Source organism: Gambusia affinis, linkage group LG20 (assembly GCF_019740435.1).
Source record: "Gambusia affinis linkage group LG20, SWU_Gaff_1.0, whole genome shotgun sequence".
Lineage (NCBI taxonomy): Eukaryota > Metazoa > Chordata > Actinopteri > Cyprinodontiformes > Poeciliidae > Gambusia > Gambusia affinis.
The window spans coordinates 9346789-9366942 of NC_057887.1; the positions used below are offsets into that span (position 1 = coordinate 9346789).

General features: G+C 41.1%; 4 protein-coding genes across 6 annotated transcripts; 2 read left to right on the forward strand and 2 right to left on the reverse strand.

The window, feature by feature from the left end:
- Positions 1–2183: 2183 nt before the first annotated feature.
- Positions 2184–4314, forward strand: LOC122823332. The gene has a single exon (XM_044102828.1). It carries the CDS (start codon positions 2202–2204, stop codon positions 4293–4295), a length of 2094 nt encoding a protein of 697 aa, XP_043958763.1. The 5' UTR covers positions 2184–2201; the 3' UTR covers positions 4296–4314.
- Positions 4315–5418: 1104 nt separating this feature from the next.
- On the reverse strand, positions 5419–9129 carry LOC122823336 (zinc finger protein OZF-like). Of its 3 annotated transcripts, none has more exons than XM_044102837.1 (4): positions 8834–9129; positions 7729–7793; positions 7500–7680; positions 5419–6756 (listed from the first exon to the last, which is right to left on the reverse strand). In XM_044102837.1, the coding sequence occupies exons 1-4, from the start codon at positions 8946–8948 to the stop codon at positions 5627–5629; spliced, it is 1491 nt and encodes a 496-aa protein (XP_043958772.1). In that variant the 5' UTR covers positions 8949–9129; the 3' UTR covers positions 5419–5626. The 3 variants fall into 3 exon arrangements, with proteins under 3 accessions (XP_043958772.1, XP_043958771.1, XP_043958770.1); XM_044102836.1 differs by having other exon boundaries at positions 7500–7683; positions 7732–7793; positions 8834–9128; XM_044102835.1 differs by having other exon boundaries at positions 7500–7793; positions 8834–9128.
- A 1388-nt stretch (positions 9130–10517) lies between these two features.
- Positions 10518–14503, reverse strand: LOC122823334 (oocyte zinc finger protein XlCOF6-like). The gene is made up of 3 exons (XM_044102833.1): positions 13884–14503; positions 12412–12762; positions 10518–12109 (listed from the first exon to the last, which is right to left on the reverse strand). Exons 1-3 carry the CDS (start codon positions 14029–14031, stop codon positions 10686–10688), a joined length of 1923 nt encoding a protein of 640 aa, XP_043958768.1. The 5' UTR covers positions 14032–14503; the 3' UTR covers positions 10518–10685.
- Positions 14504–14639: 136 nt separating this feature from the next.
- On the forward strand, positions 14640–19808 carry LOC122823335 (gastrula zinc finger protein XlCGF57.1-like). Its single transcript, XM_044102834.1, has 2 exons — positions 14640–15199; positions 17278–19808. The coding sequence occupies exons 1-2, from the start codon at positions 15085–15087 to the stop codon at positions 18765–18767; spliced, it is 1605 nt and encodes a 534-aa protein (XP_043958769.1). The 5' UTR covers positions 14640–15084; the 3' UTR covers positions 18768–19808.
- The last annotated feature ends 346 nt before the right edge of the window (positions 19809–20154 follow it).

The window sequence follows — 20154 nt, forward strand, 5'->3', positions numbered from 1 at the left end:
CTAAAAGCGCTTCACGTTCTGCTTTAATTTTTAGCCGCATTTAACTTGTACTTGATCCTTGGGATGTACAGCTTGCAACCGAGGTAGCCTTTGAAACACTGTCATGTGGGTGCACATCTTCCTCTGGAGAGCATTTTGCATCTTTTATCCATTCTTTAACGCTTTGTAAGAAAAGTTTAAACTCAGAATGTCTACCCTCGAACACATCTTGGTCTTCACGTTTATCTTCTTCACTTATCAGTTCACATAGTTCGTCATTAATGCGTTCATACTCTCTCAGGCATTTGACAAACAATGGAAAAGATTCTTCATTTATGAAATCAGCATTGCATTCATTCTGTTTCAATCTTTCAATGTTATTCTTCTCTTTTGTCAACTGTGACAGCTTTCCTCTTCTTTCTCCTTTTAGTCTGGTGATTTTGTCATCTCGAGCTCGTTCTGTGGGCTTTGGCTCCCTCTTCTGTCCAACCTGCGCAACTTCACCGTCGTCCGCCATTTAGTCCCGTTTTAATTTTCTTTTAATTCTTACACATAAACTGTGAGCCTCCAAACAGCTTCTTACTCTTCTAAAACGTTCACAAACATGTGTGACAAGAGTTCCTTTATGTGCAGGATTTCTATGTGTAGTTCACCGGGCTTTTCTAGTCGACACGTGCTGGCTTAGTTAGCAAGTTAGCTTAGCAACCGAGCTGATGCGGGGTAGCTTCTGTGGCCCTTGACGTGGTACTTACGGATTTTACCACTTCAACTCCGTCGTTTCCTTCAGCTGAATTGAATCTCCGTTCGTCTTTAAGTCCTCTTTTCGTTTTTACTTAGTCTTGAAAGAGTCCTTCCATGAGAAAGTCTTTTGACTTGATGTAAGTGCGGCAAGCCTCACTAGTTTAGCCCCTTAAAGCTCTTTCGAACGCGACACTTTCTTCTTAAAAAAGGAGGTCTTGAATCCGACGGTATTTTCTAGGTCTTTACTGAACTTAAAAGAAATAAAAATAACAAACAGATTCAAAACAAATAAAGTGACGGTCAAAAGACTGTGTTTCTCCTAAGGTGCCAAACTTCTACAAAGAGCAAGTCCTTTTTTCTTTCATAAACCAAATATTCGAAAACCAATCAAAAGGCACCACGTCATAAGCTTAACAACGATTCAATTACAGATGCTTATCAATTCCAAAAATGTACATATGGCTCCTACAGACATGTTATTGCATCTGCTTATTTGAATAAAGTTCATTCGTGGCCATTGATTAAATCAGAAGACGGAAAAGCTCTTCAGGCATACTATTTGTTCTTACGTGGGTGTTGTAATGCAATGGAGGACATTCATGATCTTTCTGAATTAAACACACCTGCTAATATGCTTGCTGTGATTAAAAGATTGCCATATAAATTAAGAGATAAATGGCGAACAGTAGCATGTGACATCCTCGAGAAGCAGCATCGAAGAGCAACATTTATTGACATTGTTTTCTTTATTGAGCGTCAAGTCAAAATTATTACAGATCCTGTCTTTGGAAACTTAAGTGATGCTCCATCAATAAATTCATCAGTCAAGAATACAGATGGAGGGAAACGTTTTTCTCGTCCAAGAATTACAGGAAATAGCTTTGGCATCACTACCTCTGCTGTTGAGAGAAATAATCCGTCAGAGTCTCAGGACCATCAGACTGATGTGAAGATTTGTTTGTTTTGCAGAGGTGAACACAAACTGGAATTATGCTCTCTGCTTGAAAAGAAACCTCATAATGAGAAGATTTCATTTCTTAGGAGAAATGGTGTCTGTTTTGGTTGCCTGTGTACAGGGCACATCAGCAAAGAATGCAGACAACGCCTTTCATGTAAAATCTGTGGTTTCAGACATGCAAGCATTCTCCATATTTATAACAAGAAGAAGAATGAAGTTCAATTTGATGCTGAAGCAGTCAAATCTCTTGAAACAGTTCAGACTAGTGGTCTTACTGGGGCCGGTGAGCAGGACTGCAAGCTTGCCATTGTGCCAGTCAAGGTGAAATCAAAGAAAGGTCAACGAATATTGGAAACATATGCCTTTTAGATCAAGGAAGTTCAGCATCCTTCTGTACAGTGGGTCTTTTGGATAAGCTGAATCTCATTGGGAGAAAACAAAGATTCTCTTAGCACTGGGACAAGAGAAAGTTGTGGACAGTTTCATTGCATCTGAACTTGAAGTTGCTGGATTGGACAGCGACATGTATTATGACATGCCTGACCTCTTTACTCAGCACAAAATGCCTGTAGACCTGAGTAACATCCCAAAGCAACAAGATCTGGATATCTGGCCACACATGAAGCATGTTCATTTGCCAGAGATCAAAGCACAGGTGGAGCTTTTGATTGGCATGAACATGCCCAGAGCTCTAGAACCTTTGGAGGTCATTAGAAGCGAAGGTGATGGACCTTTTGCCACTAAAACTGTGCTCGGCTGGACAGTGAATGGGCCGATTGACCGAGAATTTTGGGAAAGAACGGATGGTCTGTCAACTGTCACCATGAACAGAATTTCTGCTGTTACACTGGATAACCTATGGAAACAACAATTCAAGATGGATTTTCCTGAGAACAGCCATGAGGAGCAGATGGGGCTGTCGAAGGAAGACTCCAAGTTTTTGGAGTTGACAAGTAAGACAGTAACCTTACTTAACGGACATTACAACATTGCATTGCCTTTGAGAGACCGAGACTTTAGAATGCCTGATAACCGCATAATTGCTGAACAACGTGCTTTAAGCTTAAAGAAAAGGTTAATCAGAGATAAAGACTTCCACAAAGACTACATTGCCTTCAAGGAAGATCTTCTATCCAAAGGTTATGCAAAAAGAGTGCCAATCACAGACTTGGAGCGCAGTGATGGAAAGGTTTGGTATATCCCTCACCATGGGGTGTACCATCCTACCAAGGGAAAGATTCGGGTCGTCTTTGATTGTGCTGCGTCATTCCAAGGCATTTCTCTCAATGCACAGCTCCTGAGTGGCCCCGATTTAACAAATAGCCTGGTTGGCGTGCTGACTAGGTTCAGAAAAGAGCCTGTTGTTTTGATGTCTGACATTGAAGCCATGTTCCATCAGGTGCATGTGCCAGAGGAAGATGCTGACCTATTGAGGTTTCTGTGGTGGCCTGGTGGTGACTTTAATCAGAGCATGCAGGAGTACCGCATGGGTGTTCATTTATTTGGAGCAACATCATCTCCAAGTTGTGCTAACTACGCTCTGCGGAAATGTGCAGAAGACAACAAAGCAGATTTCAGCCAGCAGGTGATTGATACCATTTTGTATAGTTTCTATGTGGATGACTGTCTTGTCTCAATAGACACTGAAGAGGAAGCTATATCTCTTTATTCAGACCTTAGACTCATCTGCGCCAAAGGTGGCTTCCACTTAACAAAGTGGATAAGTAATAGTCGCAGCGTCTTGGCAGCAATACCTGAGGAAGAAAGAGCCAAAGAGGTTAAAAGCCTAGATCTTGATAGTGACATCTTGCCTGTTGAACGAGTATTGGGAGTATGGTGGTGTCTACAGTCAGATGCGTTCAAGTTCTGCATATCCATCCCAAACAGACCCTTGACCCGAAGAGGGATCCTTGCCACTGTTAGCACCTTCTATGACCCCTTGGGTTTCTTAGCTCCTGTCATTTTCATAGCTAAAAGAATCCTTCAAGACCTGTGTCAGAAGGGAATAGGATGGGATGATGCTATTCCAGAAGCAGTTGCTCAAGAGTGGAAAAGCTGGCTGGAAGAATTGCAGCTGTTGGACAAACTCAGCATCAAAAGATGTTTGAAATCTACTGATTTTGGGAAAGCAATCACCGCTCAGTTACACCATTTTGCGGATGCGAGTGAGAAGGGGTATGGTGTTGTTACCTACCTCCTGCTGCAGAACAGTTTTTCCCAAATGCACAGTTCCTTCATAATGGGGAAGTCCAGGGTGGCACCTTTAAAATCAGTCACAATTCCCCGTATGGAGTTGACGGCGGCTGTGTTGGCAGTTCGCATGGACATACTGTGGAGAAGAGAACTAAGGCTTCTCCTAGATTCAGTGTTTTGGACAGACAGCACTTCTGTATTGAAATACCTCAATAACAAGACTTCCAGGTTCCGTGTTTTTGTGACGAATCGAGTGTCAGAGATTCTCAGGGCTTCTGGTGTCTCCCAGCGGAGATTTGTGAATACAACAAATAACCCCGCAGACATTGCCTCCAGGGGTATGAAGGTAGAATCATTTCTACATAATACTACATGGTTATCTGGTCCTGCATTCTTACACAGGCAGAGAAAGATTGGCCTGTAAACCCTGAAGTCAAAGTGTCTTTTATTGGTGCTTTCCCTGCACAAGATGATGATCATCCTTTGACGTTTTTGATTCATCGTGCTTCAACTTGGACTCGTCTTCTCAGAGTGATGGATTGGATTTTGAGATTCAAAGCTTATTTCAGAAGGATGATGTTTACGCACGGAAACGATGGAAACAGGTCCAATATATATCTGATCTGTTCTGGAAGAGATGGATTAAAGAATATCTGCCTCAACTTCAACAACGTCAAAAGTGGATGAAGATTAGCCGCAACTTCGTTCCTGGAGATGTGGTCCTTATAATGGATGACTCTGCACCTCGTGGTTCCTGGATCATGGGCAGAATCACAGAAACTGTGCCAGACAAAAATGGACTTGTACGTCAGGTCAAGATTAAGACCCCAACCAGCCACTTATGTAGACCCATTACAAAGATATGCCTTCTTCAGGAGATCTCCGAACAATGAAAACAACACATTTGACTTAACTCAACTTTTGACTTGACCTTTTGACTTGACTTTACTACAACTAGATGTACATCGCAGACTGACTATGTTTAGGCTAAGTGCTGGTAACCTCTGGCCTATGACTGACTGACTATTGGACGGACAATTTTGAGGAAAAGGGAGAAAATGACTGTTTGACTATTTGAAAATGACTTTCATGGACTTTTTGAATGTGTTGTCTCAATGTGTGTTTAATGTAGTGTATATCTTGTGTTATGGTGTTATACATGTAATTATTACTGTGTAATGATGTAATAATTAGGGGCCGGAATGTTGTGGACAGGCGGAGCGTGGGATCACGTGGGGTTATTAGAAATTATAGATCACCTGTTGTGCACCTGGTGGGAAATGAGTGGGTGATGGGGGAGGTTTTACTTTTGCTGACCGCCGCCGCGCCGCCACCTTAAGCTATTATGGTGTTTTTGTCCTTGATTACTGTCGGATCCGTTTATTTTTAGCCATGCCTTTTGGACACTTTTCTGTTTTTGGATGTTGGATAAAATAAAACCCTTTTTAACTGCATCCTGCCTTGGCGTGTTGATCAGCTGGCGCGTCAACAAGATTTCCCCATTCAGCCGCTCAGCGACCTTATTTGATAAGTCGCCTATACACAGGATGACTTCAAAACATCTGACTGAGTCTCTTGAAATTGGTGGAAGGAGGAACCACACAGCAACAGGTAAGGGAGGAGGGAGTGCATGGTGCCCCATGTCCTGTAGTGTCAACTTGCAAACGCTGCTGGGAACAATAGCTGCACGGAAAAATATCAGATATGGGTTAAAATAGTGGTAGAATAATCAGAAAACACAGATTTATTGACTTATTAGTTACAGCCCTCGTGGGCACCCATGTGACGTTTCAGATCTCCGTCTCGTGAAAACGCTTTACTGCAAACTCCACACACAAACGGTTTCTCTCCCGAATGGATCCTCATATGATTTTCAAGATGATACCTTTTATAAAACCTGCTTTTACAGACATCACAACCAAACGGTCTCCCTTCTGTGTGGAGCCTCACATGTCGTTTTAACTGGTCCTCCTTCATAAAACGCTTGCCGCAGTCGTTACAGCTAAACGATGTCGTGTGAAAACCCATGTGGTTTTTCAAGTGATTCTGTTGTGAAAATCCTTTGCTGCAAACACTACAGACAAACGGTTTCTCTCCCGTGTGAACTCGCATGTGACTCTTTAGAAGATCCTGTCGTGAAAATCCTTTGCTACAAAAACTACAAATGAATGGTTTCTCTCCCGTGTGAACTCGCATGTGACTCTTCAGATGAATTTGTTGTGAAAATCCTTTACTGCAAAAACTACAACTAAACGGTTTCTCTCCAGTGTGAACACGCATGTGACTCTTTAGATGATCTTGTCTTGAAAACGCTTTGCTACAAACACTGCAGATAAACTGTCTCTCTGTGGGGTGGATCCTCATGTGGTTTTTAAGAGTTTCACGTTTTTGAAACCTTGTGCCACAAACATCACAGGCAAATATTCTCTCTTCAGTTGGAAGTTGCGTGTGTGTCTGAAGGCAACCCTTTTCTTTAAATTCTTTACCACAAAGATCAGAGCCATGCTCTCTGTTTCCAGTGTGAGTCATTGTGTGTAATTTAACAGCAGTCTCATTATTTAATGTTTTTCCATAAACACTGACAAAGGCCCCATAAGGTTCTGGTCCTCCACCATCCTCTCCATCGGGTTCTGTTTCCATCTGTTCAGCTGAACTGCTGGTTAAAGTTTCAGCCTCTCTGTTGTTTTCAGCTTTAATTTGCTGAAGCTCTGATGACCGAAGTTTCTCTTCATCTTCATTCTTCACAGTAAGCTGCTCTTCCTCCTGACTGATCCACAGTTCCTTCTCTTCCTTCTTTATCTTGATTAGCTCTGCGTCCTTCTGGTCCGAACTGGTTCTCGACAGAACAGGAACTTCTTCTTTAATCACCAACATCTGTTTGTCCTCTGCAAGAGACACAACAGCAAGCTGCATTACAGATCCCACAAGTGAAACGGCTTCATAAATCGCTGCTACTGCTTAATGCCAGGAGCCACAATGTTTATTCAGGTCTGGCTCTTTTACTTTTCCACCAAAGTCAAATTTACAGATTAAATGAAAACTTTTATTCAAGTTAAATGTAGAAAACAGTTTCTTCAGTCAGCTGCCTAAGCAGCACAAACAATAACACAAGAAGAGGTGAATTAAAGTGTGTTGGAGTTTAATTTAGTTGATGACCATGAGACCTTTCTACCGGCTGTGAGTGTTAGATGGAAAGAAGGAAGAAGAATAAGGAAGGACTGTTTGAAGGAAACATGGAAGGATATGAGGAAGGAATAAAAAAATGAAAAAAGGAACGAAGGATGAAAATATACATAAGGAAGGAAAAAATGGTGGTACCAACAAAGAAAGAAAAGCAGAGAATGGAAGCACAAAGAAGCGAAATACTCAAGGAAGTAAAGGGGGAAGAAAAAAAGAAAGAAATGAGAGACATACAGAGGAAGAAGAGTGGAAATAAAGACAGAGGAAAGGACATGAGGAAAGACGTTAGGACACAACATTTAGATAACAGGACTGGAAATAAAGTTTTGCAATATCTTACAGCAATCCATTTTCTATTTTATTCAGACCTTGAGAATAGTTTCCAGACTTTTCCAGATTGGTTAGGCCTTTAGATAAACATCCAGTTAAAATCTGAGAGGGGTCTCACCATCCGAACACCGTTTTCCCGGGATCTCCATCCATCCCTCTTGAAGTCCTGGAGCCTCTGTCTCCATATTGTTTTCAGTTTTAATGCGATGAAGATCTGATAACTGAGGTTTCTCTTGATCATCTTCAATCTTCACAGTAACAACAGTGAAGGGAAATCTGTTGTCCTCTGTCTCTTCCTCCTCCTCGTAGATCAGCTCTCCACCAGCATTAGGACAGAGTTCTTCCTCTTCTTTCTTTATCTCTAGCTTTTCTTCAGGAACCTTTGCTTTTACCACCAAGAGCTGCTCCTCATCTGCAAGGAACAAATGGACGCCACGGTTGAGTGAGTGAGGTCGCCAGTTCATCACAGGCCAACACATAGATACACTTAGGGCAATTTAGAGAGATAATTATCTTATCTGGTTCAAAAAGTCTGACATTTTGTAAATTTAAAGACTTTTTGGGGTTTTATTATCAGACAAAAGTGGGAGTAAAAGATGCAGTAAGAGTCAGGAGTGGAATCACAAATACCCATGCAGAGGACTTTTCACACACTGCTTAAGAAAAGGATCTAAATAAATAAATTGTCATTGATGTCTTTGAGTCTAATATACTTACCAACCTACGTTTGGCCTGTTTTTTCTTTCTGTTTTTCAAAATATAAAACGACTTCTTTCTTGACGGACCTTAGCACGTATAAATGTGCACAACAACAACAACAACAACAACAACAACTTGTAAGTATCTTAGTTTTTCACGATTATTATTGATTTCACACTGTCGTAATATGCAGCTCTGATCCAAATAATGGAGAAAGAATATTCCACCTTCAACGTTCCTCATTCTGGCTAATTACTCCACAAATTTTGACATGTTTACCTCAGGAACCGGGAGCTAGATTACTGTATTAATTGGACAGGATAAGCGTAATTGTGTCCCGATCTGTTGTAATTAACCCAGGTGATGCGCCCTGTGACGCCCACCGTGTACCTGGGAGACAGAAGGAGCGCAGTGCGCAGCCTCAGTGTCTCCAGTTGGTCTTCTTTCAATGTTGTTTTATACAACTGGGCTGCCTGCTGTTAACAACATATTCCTGTTTATTCTGTGCATTCACTCTGTAAACTGCCATGTGTACAGATTGTAATAATGTGCTATAACTTGTCACAAGAGCAAAGAAATGGTTTATTTCTGCTACTTTCATTTTTTTATATATGCTCAGCAGCCATACTGAATCTGGATTCTGGATCTGGACACACATTTTTCCAGTCTGAATTCGGACTCTAGTGAGATTTGATTTTCCCAAACCAGTAAAAATAAATAACAACCCACCTTTAGCTAAAATCATGTTCTTACCAGTTGTTTGGTTTGCGCCAGCATCCTGCTGGACGTCGAGCTGTTTCATCTGCAGTTTGTCCTCTAAAGGCAGACTTTCAAAGTTGATGTGATGAACATGATCCACTTTCTTCATGATGTCTGTGATCTGTGGCAGACTGGTAATTATCAGACTAGATCCATATATATGGAAAGCGAAGCCTTTACGTCTTTTTTTATTATTATTTTTGGCCTGGCATCTGCACGGACAGCAGTCAGTAACTGCCGCTCTGCTGCCTTCTGCTGGACATTATTCGCTCCTGCAGCAGGCAGTTCACAGCCCTGCTGGTAAATATGGAAACGCTGCAATTACACCAGGGATTTGCCACCTTTACAGTTCAAACAGCCATTTTACACTTAATGCAGCTAAAAAAAAAACTAAAAAAAAAAAACTTTAGAGAAAACCTCTGAACGCCTACCCTAACCTTTTGAAAAAAAACGTAAAAATTTCAATGAATATCTACTGTGGGAAATTTGTAATTTTTAAAGCCCAAACCAATCTTTTAAGCATTTAAAATAAAGCAACTTGAAGGGGCAATGTTTTTGAGTCTTTATTTATGACTACCTTCTTGAAGATAGTTTGGTTTTTTTGCTTTTCCATATAACAGTATAAAAGCTATCAAACAAAAACATGCTTTTACATTACAAACATGAGCATGTTAGTATTTAGCAAAACTACAGAATTTAAAACCTCTGATAAAAAAAAGAAGGTTATTGCTGAAAAATGTGTGTTTCAGATGTAGTTTGTAGCTATTTATATCATTACAACATAGACACTGTCAGGTTAGAGACTATTTTTAGTATAACAACTACAACAGGAATGAATGTACACACTGAAAAACATTAGCACAGCATGAACATTAAACAGTTTACATAACATTGTCTTCCTGTTTTAGCAAGGCGCCTCATGTAGATAATACCAATAAGTTAATTATATTGGAAAACTTACTATTTGAAGTTACGCTGATTTCACTCTGTACAAATGTACCCATGGAGCCCGGCCGGGCACAGCCCGAAGAGGAAACATGGGTCCCCCCTCCCATGGGCCCACCACCTGTAAGAGGGGCCAACGGGGTCGGGTGCATTGTGCTATGGGTGGCAGCAGAGGGAGGGGACCCTGGCGGTCCGATCCTCGGTTGCGGAAGCTAGCTCTTGGGACGTGGAATGTCACCTCTCTGGTGGGGAAGGAGCCGGAGCTAGTGTGTGAGGCTGAGAGGTTCCGGCTAGAAATAGTCGGTCTCACCTCAACGCATGGCTCTGGTTCTGGAACCAGTCTCCTTGAGAGGGGCTGGACATACTTCCACTCTGGAGTTGCTCAAGGTGAGAGGCGTCGGGCAGGAGTGGGCATACTTGTTGCCCCCCATCTCGGCGCCTGTACGTTGGGGTTTACCCCGGTGAACGAGAGGGTAGCCTCCCTCCGCCTACGGGTGGGGGGACGGGTCCTGACTGTCGTCTGTGCTTACGGGCGAACGACAGTTCAGATTACCCACCCTTTTGGAGTCCCTAGAGGGGTACTGGAGAGTGCCTCCTGGAGACTCCCTTGTTCTGCTGGGGACTTCAACGCCACGTGGGCAATGACAGTGAGGCCTGGAGGGCGTGGTTGGGAGGAACGGCCCCCGATCTGAACTCGAGTGGTGTTCTGTTGCTGGACTTCTGTGCTCGTCATGGATTGTCCATAACGAACACCATGTTCAAGCATAAGGGTGTCCATATGTGCACTTGGCACCAGGACACCCTAGGCCGCAGTTCGATGATCGACTTTGTCATCGTTTCTAACTAGCAGCATTTACACCAATTTAGATGTATCCATCTAGATTGGTAGAATAAGCAGTTTCTATTGACTGTGGGCTCTCACTGTGTGTCTCTTCAGACTATCATGGCGTGTAAATCTCACACTACAAACACTGCAGCTGAAAGGTTTTTCTCCTAAGTGGGTACTCATGTGTGCTATAAGATGCACCTTTCTAATATATTTTTTTCCACATTCCTTACAGGCAAACTTTCTGTTTTCAGTGTCTTGTTTCCAGTCTCTTGTATGAACCGACACATGATACTTCAGTTCAGAATTTCGATAAAATCTTTTGTCACACCTGTCGCACGCAAATGGTTTCTCACCTGTGTGGCATCTAATGTGTCTCGTCAAAGCTCCCCGATGAGCAAATCTAGCTCCACAGTAACGACAGAAAAATGGTTTCACTCCCGTGTGGGTTACCGCGTGTTTCTGAAGATCTGTTTTAAGCCTGAAATGTTTGTCACAGCCGCTGCAAGCGAAAGGTTTTTCTCCTTTATGAATCATCATGTGGTTCTTCAGCGTTCCCCTTTGTGTAAATCTTTTGCCACATTCCTCACACTGGAAAGGCTTTTCCCCTGTGTGGCATGTCATGTGACCTTTAAGATTTTGCAGCTTGGTAAATGTTTTACCACATTCATCACAAGTAAAAGGTTTTTCTCCAGTGTGGATTCTTAAGTGAAGTTTAAGAATATGAGAATGCCTAAACGCTTTACTGCAAACATCACAACTAAATGGTTTCTCTCCAGTGTGGAGCCTCATATGACATTTAAGATAATACTGATCCTTAAACATTTTCCCACAAACAACACAAGCAACTGATTTCTTCCCAGCTTTGGCTATTGATCGTTTCATATCAGCCAAACAGGAGGAAGCCTTTTCTCCTGAATGACATGACAGATGCTTCAGGAATGACTGCTGGTACACAAACTGTTTACCACAGTCCGGGCAGCTGAAGGGTTTCACAGCACTTCTACATCCGGAACTGCTGTTTACGTCTGATTTAAGTGTCCTGATTTCCCACCAGCCTTTACTGCAACCTTTATTTTTAGATCCAGAATCTGGTAGATTGTCATCATAACCGTCTCCACTCATTCCTGACCACCACTTCCTACTGACTTCAGTCTCCGAAAAGCCTGAAGGACTGGACTGTAAACAAGCATGTGGGTCTGAATTCCTGTCTGGCTGTGGTCTTCCACCCTCCTCTCCATCAGATTCTGTTTCCGTCTGTTCAGCTGAGCTGCTGGTTGAAGCTTCAGCATCTCTGCTGTCTTCACTTTTGATGAGATGAATCTCTGATGACTGAGGTTTCTCTTCATCTTCACCCATCAAAGCAAGCTCCTCTTCATCCTTACTGATCCACAGTTCCTGTTGTGTTGTCTTCTGGACCGGTTCTGTGTCTTCCTGGTCTAAACTGGACCTCCGTGGATCAGGAACTTCTACTTTGATTACCAACAGTTGCTGCTCATCTGCAAGAGAAACAGAAAAGTCATGTTTCAATGAGACTTTTGTAATTATACAGATTCAGATAACAATAAAATATCTTGACCCTTTGCTGCCTGCAAATTAGACATGACCTTTGCCTCTCCCTCAGCTGTCTACAAGGCAATTTGAATATTTATTAATATCTATATCTTACTATTAGCGTGTTAATTGTATGTTTGATGATACAACAAATGCATTTCCCAGGATGGAATTATTAAATTACATCCCTCCTTCCATCTTTATGATGAGAGAAATTCATGCAAACAGAGCAGAACCTGATAATTACCATGTTTCATCTGGACCTCCTGCTGTTCAGTCCCATATCCTGTTGGTTCTGGGTTTTCATCTCGTTCTGCTCCTCCACTGATCTCTCCATCAGATCCTGTTTCCGTTTGTTTAGCTGGGCTGCTTGTTGGAGCTTCAGTCTCTTTGCTGTCTTCAGTTTTGTCGTGGCAGAGCTCTGATATCTTAAGGGTCTTGTCATCTACAATCTTCACAGTGAGCTGCTCTCCATCTTCACTGACCCACAGTTCCTCCTCTTCCTTTTTTATATGGTGGCGTTCTAGATTCTGATGATCCAAACTGGAGCTCTGCAGACCAAAAACCTCTTTTTTGATCACCACAAGATGCTGCTTATCTACAGGAGACACATGGACATCATGGTTAACTGAATGTCACTCAGCAGGACTCCACAGAAACCCAGGCGTTTGTCCACACATGGCCTGACTGTAAACAGATAAAAACCTGTTTGGTGATGAGATTTACACAAAATATTAGGATGGACAAAAGAGGGGGAAAAAAAACAGATCTACAGAAAAGAGACAGGAATAGAGATTTTAGTCTCCTCCATTACTGTGTTGTTGATTCAATACGCTACTCTTGACGTTTCTAAATATCTTGTATGAAGAAGTTTGATGGCTACAGCTTCCCCTCACACACTGTGATGTATAATAAAATCTAAAAGCAGTTGTATGTTTGAAGATATATGTGTGAGATAAAAATATTGATCTTGACAAAATATTTAGCCAACATCATCATGACTTTAACCGACTAGTCATGGCAGCACTGTTGACCTTCTGTTTGTTTCTTTATGCTTGCAACTTGTCTTGTTTGCAGTGTGAACCACATACCGCCTGCTGTTCCATTAACTCAATAAAGTAAAATGTCCAACAGAAAGAAAATATTATTTCACTGCTGCAAGGCAAGCAAACCCACCACACAGAGAGGAGTAGTCCTCTCTGTGTGGTGGGCAAACATACATAGAGGTACATTCCCTGCTTAATCCTTGTTGCCTAAATCTTCTTTTCTCATCTTTGTCTTGCTGTGCAAGTCGCAGTCTGCCCTATTTCCTTGATGAAGCAGATGTGGCCATTAATTCAACAGGTGGAGTAAATCTGCCACCAACACTCAAAGGCAACCAGATCTACAATACTGGTTGCACAGACGGAACACAAATTTAAAAAAGACAAACTATTTGACTAATTCTGAATGCTTTCTTTCTTGCCCTGTATTATATGTATATTTTGTTTAATACAACAGAAATTTAGCAACATATACATATAATTACAGATTTTTTATTTTATTTTATCTTTGTTTCCCTGGAGAATCTTCAACATTCTGTAGCCAAAATAATGTTTCCCCTTCCAATATGGCGGATTTGTTGACGTATCTCTATAGCGGATAATTGATTACCGATCAAAAACCAGAACAAACCACCCTCGCTTTGTTAAATTTTATGCTAACAGAGCTTCTTCTTACCAGTTGTTTGGATTTTCCCAGCTTCTTGTGGCTGATGGACACCGAGCTGTTTCACCTGCAGTTTTTCCTCAAAACGCAGAATAATCCTATGAGCATAATCCACTTTCTCCATGGTGTCTGCTCTTTGTGTAACACACTGGATACTCATAAACCAGAACCATACGGCCACACCGCAGCTGTGCACGTTTCTGTTCGACTGAATCCACTTAAGTCTCAAACGAATGAGTCCTCGCGTCTTTTGTTTATGTCTCTTTTCATATTTCAATCAGGCATCTGCTCAGGCATGCTTTATTTTGCCTCCTGTTTCACTGCTGCCATCGGCTGGAGTGAATTAATCCCTGTAACATCTAGTCAAGTTTTGTCCACTTTAGCTTCAATTTTCAGATATTTGACTAGTTTTATTGTAAGACCAAAACAAAATGAGAACTTTTGGCAGATGTGGTTTATTAATGATCAAACTCTTTAAGGTAGTAAAGAATGTATGCGTTCTTGTTTTTTTACTTCGTCACTTTTTGTGATGTATTTTGTTAGGATTTTGTATTTTGCGAGACAGATCAATACAAAGTTCTCCTTAGTTGTGAAGTAAAAAGAAAATAGTCACGATTTTAACAAATCATGACATATTTGTATATAGAACCACATTGTCATGTTTACTTATCCTTCTTTGCAAAATAAATAAAAAAATAAATCCAAAAAATTGATTCATCAGTAATATATATATTTTTTGCTCTTTTTACATTTCGTCAAGTAAATACAAATAAACTTGCCAACAGCTCGACTCTGCATTAAAAACACTTTATGACAAATATATCAGTATTTCCGTACTTAGACACGGAAATAACTACTTAAGTCTGTTATTTTATGTGTAATACAATTTATTTCCATCGTTTCGTATTCTCATCGTTTTTCGCATCTTCTGGCCTTATTTGTAAGTACCTGAATACAGATTGATGCAACCCATGATAGTTGAGGGAAATGGTTCTTGGGGCAGGGTGTCCGTGTAGATGCCCGTTTAAAACTCTGTCGTTACGTCAGCAGTTGTTCCTAAACAGACAGTCGGGTTTGAGACCTAGTTGCAGTTTTTCCGAGCGCATCCGCCTCTTAAAATACTCCAGTGGAACCGCGCATGGAGCCTAACAGAAATGCTCCCGGCTGCAGTGTGAGCTGATCGGCCTGGTTCATTTTAGACACGGCTGCAACCATGAAGGAAGTGGATTATGTCCATCAGAGCAGCGTTGAAAGTCTGGCTGCAGAGGACAAAGTCCAAATGAAACAGCTCGGCGTCCATCAGGATGTGGGTAGAAACCAAACAGCTGGTAAGAAAAGACTCATTTATCGCTGTTAGCTAGCTGTAGCTCTGTTGCTGAGGAAAACGGGGCTTCCTTTGTTTATTTTGATATAAATCGGGTTATTTACCTCATTGCCACTATAGTCATTTAGCTTTGCTCCATTTAGTCTCGTTAAAAATGAGCCAAACTGCAGGTAGCAGAAACAAAACACAGGAAACAGTACCGGAAGTCAGAAATACTTAAATCCTATTTGCTTTGGTCAACATTCAACACCAATACCCCACCCAGATTAGATTTGTTGTCTCCGTGTTTCATTCTAAACGATCCGGTTTTCAAATGAACAGGTGAGCAGTGATTCATTCAGGCTCCCCAACAAGCATAGTAATTAACAAGTTAAACCTCAAGTAGGTAACATTTTCAAATGTTTTTTAATGTGAGGGATAATTAAAATGGCTCAATATCAAGTGTGTATGTTAGAAATTAAAAAGTCTAAAAATAAATTATAATTTTTAAAAAGAAAAATCTATGAGGAATTTTCTGTCTTTTCACTGGCCATCATCTATTTCACCTGTAAGTGCTTTTTTGTGTGTGTTTTTATGATGTGGACTAATTTTATTAAATAAAGATGAGTTTTGCGTAGTAGTCAGGTCATATATACAGTGGAATGTATTTATCATCATTATAAACGTTGCAATTCTGAAATCAAGAGAAATTATTTTAAAAATTTTACAATTTTTATTATGTGAGCACATGTAATAAATGTGGTCACATACTAAACATTTTTTTTTGCTACCGCTGAAACCACGTTTAAAACTTTTTTTCTCTGTCACATTAAATCAAGCTTTTCTTGTTTCATATAAGTTAGGATTAATAAAATATAGTTTTAAGAACCATTTTTATTTAATAATTTCATTGCAGTAGCTAGCTAACATTTGGATACATTCAGCTCACAAAAAGATTTGAACAACACTTTTTACTACACTAAGAATCCCTTCTGTTTAAGATATTTAGTAGCCGTCTTCAACAATACGATTCAAACTTGAAGCTTCAGTATTTTCTGGCTTGATTCTGTTTGCATTAAGCGAGAGAAAATTCAGTTTGTAAGATTCTGTAAATGTGCAGGATTGTTTCTCTCGCTTGCATAAGTGAAAAAACAAAACAAAAAAAAACAACACCTTTTTAATATTAGACATTAAGCTGTTTTGGCTTTTCAGATTTCTGCCTTAAATCTTCATGTCCTCCATGTTTTTCTCTCCATTAAAAGCAGACCGGGCCCAAAGCTTTGGTGTTTCCTGTGTGTGCTTTCTGTCGTCTCGCAGCCTCCAGCCGGCTGCAGCAGATGGCCTGTTCACGCTGAGCCTGGCTCTGCTGGACGTTTCTCGCGGCTAACAGGGAGTGATTCCTTTTCACTGCTGCCACATGCTTGCTCAGGATGAGAGATTGCTGCAAAGCTGATGCAATCAGCTTGTTGAGACAACTCTAAAAAATAAAAGGTTATCAGTTTCACAAAATCCTGATACATTGCATAAAGTCATTGACTTAGCAGAAATCCCTCATTGTGTAGCAACAATAAGGAGGAACTTCTCCCTTTTTAACAGGAAAGAAACATCAGCAGAGTCAGGTTTCAGTATGAAGAGAACATCTGCAGCATCTGACTGGGGCTTGTGAGACAAATGGCCTTTCAGGTCACAGACTTATGACAAACAATGTTTTATCCATTCACTCTGCACACCAGAACTGACATGATAGAACAGAAAAGGGGCGCCTATGTTGTGGACCAGAACCAGCCTTTTGGTTCACCTGACTTCCTGCTAGGTACAAATAGTAGTTGTTGTAGGTTAAAGGTCACTGAAGTTGGTTGTATGACGAAGAAACACTAAAATCTATCAGGAATATGTCATGGGAATGTTCCTGTTTATGTTTTATGTTCACATAAGACAAAAGAGGACAAATTTGTATTGTTGACGTTTCAATTTTCATGTCTGAACTCTCAATAAAATCTAGCAGGACTATTACACGAAATCAAACAACTATGGCAAAGTGTACTTTTCCAAGGGCATTCTTCCAACTGATTTATCCACAAACTTAATTTCTGCTTCCTGCAGATGATCCGCAGCTGTTGGTGATTAAAGAAGAGCGTCCCTTTGAGTGGAGCTCCAGTGAGGACGAGCAGGACCCAGAGCTGTTCCACGTAAAGGAGGAAAATGAGGAACCCTGGACCAATCAGGAGGGAGAGCAGCTTTATGGAGAGGAGGATCTCGCCAGTTTCCCGTTAAATGTTATTGTGAAGAGTGAAGAAGAAGAGGAGGAGGAATATCAGTCTTCACAGCTGTATTTCAGGGAAACTGAGCATAATAGAGAATCAAAACCTCTGAGTTCCGTTCAGTTTATAAAAACAGAACCCGGTGAGGGGCCAGAATCAACGATAAAGCCGGGACTAAGCAACTACTTTAAGATAAACACTGCTGGAAAAGTTTCAGACTCTTCAGAGACTGAAGTCAGTGATGAGGACAGTCACTGGCAGGAACCGCTACCAGATTTTGGAGCAGAAATTAAGCACAAAGAGAGCAGAACAGCCAATTCGGGCGACACAGCCAAGGCCCTCTATAGCTGCTTTGAGTGTGATAAACAATATTTCTACAAGCAGTCCCTCCATAGACACATGAAGTGTCATTCCTCCAGCTCGGGTAACACAAACCACTGCAGTGGGCAGGAAAACACCGATTCAGACCCATCAGCAGTCAGGAAGAAAGAGAGAGTGTTCATTTGTGACGTCTGTGGGCATGAATTTAACCAGAGGACTAATCTTACTACGCACAAGAGAGTCCACACAGGGGAGAAGCCATTCAGGTGTGATGTTTGTGGCAAAAGATTTAACCAGCGAGGGAATTTGCGCAATCACAAGCGAATCCACACCGGAGAGAGGCCGTTCATATGCGACTTCTGTGGCGAGAGGTTCAGGAATCAGGGGATCCTGCAGGCGCACATGAGGGTCCACACCGGAGAGAAACCTTTCGTTTGTGGTGTGTGTGGCAGAAAATTTTCTCGCAAGACGCATTTCGAGACTCACATGAGAGTCCACACAGGAGAGAGGCCGTTCAGCTGTGAAATCTGCGGCAAAGATTTTCGTCACAAGATGCATTACCAGGAGCACATCCGGGTCCACACTGGAGAGCTGCCGTTTCCCTGTGAGGTTTGCGGGAAAAAATTTCGACTTCAGTGCAATTTAAAGAGACACCTGCGAGTTCACACAGGAGAAAAGCCCTTCAGCTGCGACGAGTGCGGGAAGACGTTCAGTTGCAAGTCGCATCTTAAGCGACACACCAAGGTCCACACGGGAGTGCGGCCCTTCTCCTGCGAGATTTGCGGGGACACATTTGCCGAGCCGGGAGCCGTGAAGAGCCACATCCTGGTCCACACGGGAGAGAAGCCGTTCGAGTGCGACATTTGCGGGAAAACCTTTAGGCAAAAGAGCACACTCACAAGACACAAAGTTGTTCACACGGGAGAGAAACCGCACTCCTGCACTCTGTGTGGCGCCAGATTCACACAGCAGTGTAATTTAAAGACACACATGAGGCTCCACACAAGATGAAGCTAATTCTTTTCTTAAGGAATGTGTTTATACTGTATGAGGGTCATGTCCTGATCAGAGCTCTATGTTTACATTACTGATAATAAATATTACAGTTTTTTGATTAATTTCAGTGTTTCCATTCATCTGGAAACTCTCCTGCCCTACATCGTCCGCCAAATCTAACAGCTGCTCACTAAATCCACTGATCCATTCAACCCAATTATCATTTTCCTGCCTCCTCCTTTAGTCCTTTAGCCTTAGTGCAAGTTGAGACCAAAGGGAAGAAATCAACAATGTATGAAGTAGGAATTACAAAGTTAGCAAGGAAAACCTTTGAACAGGAGCAGCATTTGCATTGAAATATGACAAATTGTGTATTCAAGACTTCATAATCTGGTTAATTTAACATATTAGCAGAACTTGCCTTGGAGGAATGCTAATAGTGAAAAACATAAAAATCAGCTGACATAATACTGTAAAGAACCTGACTTAATTACTGATTTGTTTACTGCTCTGCGGTGAAGAACATAAAATGCTGATATTAGTCTTCAGCTCATAGCTTTTAAATAAAACAGAATGTAATTACATTAAAATATTCATGGGCAGGGTCTTGCTCAACAGCGGTGTTAGTTACACTTCAACAAAAACTCCTCAGAGAAATGTCTGTAAATTAAATTGTTGCCGTATTCCCCTCTGTCAAACATAAAAACCTTCTGCAGCAGAAATTATTTACCTGCAATAATAATAAAAAAAAAAAGGGTTGGTGATTCCAACATTATGTATTTTTGTTTGAAAGCGTTACAAAATGTAATAATGGTTTATTCACAGTCTCTACAAATGCCAGTAAACATCTCACCGTTACTGATGGGAAGAATGAACGATGCTTAAATCGGGTCACTGAATGTGTGGCTGCGTTTCAGAGGATAAAGCTGTAATTAGCCTTCATGTGAGTGAATATCCAATTGTTGGCCTTCATTAGAGAAACGGTTAACATGTTTATCTTTTTACTATTTCTTCCTTAAATAAACCATTGGTATATTTCCGTGTGCCAGTATAACAGTTTGGTACGTGTTTGTGATTTTTGTTTTCTGAAGGGTTTAGCAGAAATGTTTGTCACTGATAAAGAAAAAAAACTAACAAATAAAGGTGTCATTTTTTTGTTGCTTTTAATAAAAGTGTAAAATACTGAAATGACTAAAATTGGTTCTGATTTTATTTTTTTCAGCCAGCAGCTCAACATGTTGGAGCAAGAATCCTATTTTCAGTCAATTCTAAACGATCCAAATAGAAAAATAGAGCAAACTGCGTCTATGATAGCTTAACCGTAAAAAATACATCTAAAGAACAAAGGTCAGAGTTAAAACATGTATGGAAAACTCAGTGGAAGGAGAAGCAAACTGAAGAC

What these genes read in the sequence shown, in the direction of transcription:
- LOC122823332 (XM_044102828.1), top strand. Translation starts at nt 2,202, where the DNA reads ATGTATTATGACATGCCTGACCTCTTTACTCAGCACAAAATGCCTGTA.
- LOC122823336 (XM_044102835.1), bottom strand. Translation starts at nt 8,948, where the DNA reads ATGAAGAAAGTGGATCATGTTCATCACATCAACTTTGAAAGTCTGCCT. An exon ending in TGGCGCAAACCAAACAACTG is followed by an intron (nt 7,794 to 8,833) that starts GTAAGAACATGA and finishes TGTTCCTTGCAG; the next exon opens with ATGAGGAGCAGCTCTTGGTG. An exon ending in GGGAAAACGGTGTTCGGATG is followed by an intron (nt 6,757 to 7,499) that starts GTGAGACCCCTC and finishes TGTCTCTTGCAG; the next exon opens with AGGACAAACAGATGTTGGTG.
- LOC122823334 (XM_044102833.1), bottom strand. Translation starts at nt 14,031, where the DNA reads ATGAGTATCCAGTGTGTTACACAAAGAGCAGACACCATGGAGAAAGTG. An exon ending in TGGGAAAATCCAAACAACTG is followed by an intron (nt 12,763 to 13,883) that starts GTAAGAAGAAGC and finishes TGTCTCCTGTAG; the next exon opens with ATAAGCAGCATCTTGTGGTG. An exon ending in GGAGGTCCAGATGAAACATG is followed by an intron (nt 12,110 to 12,411) that starts GTAATTATCAGG and finishes TTTCTCTTGCAG; the next exon opens with ATGAGCAGCAACTGTTGGTA.
- LOC122823335 (XM_044102834.1), top strand. Translation starts at nt 15,085, where the DNA reads ATGAAGGAAGTGGATTATGTCCATCAGAGCAGCGTTGAAAGTCTGGCT. An exon ending in GGGTAGAAACCAAACAGCTG is followed by an intron (nt 15,200 to 17,277) that starts GTAAGAAAAGAC and finishes TGCTTCCTGCAG; the next exon opens with ATGATCCGCAGCTGTTGGTG.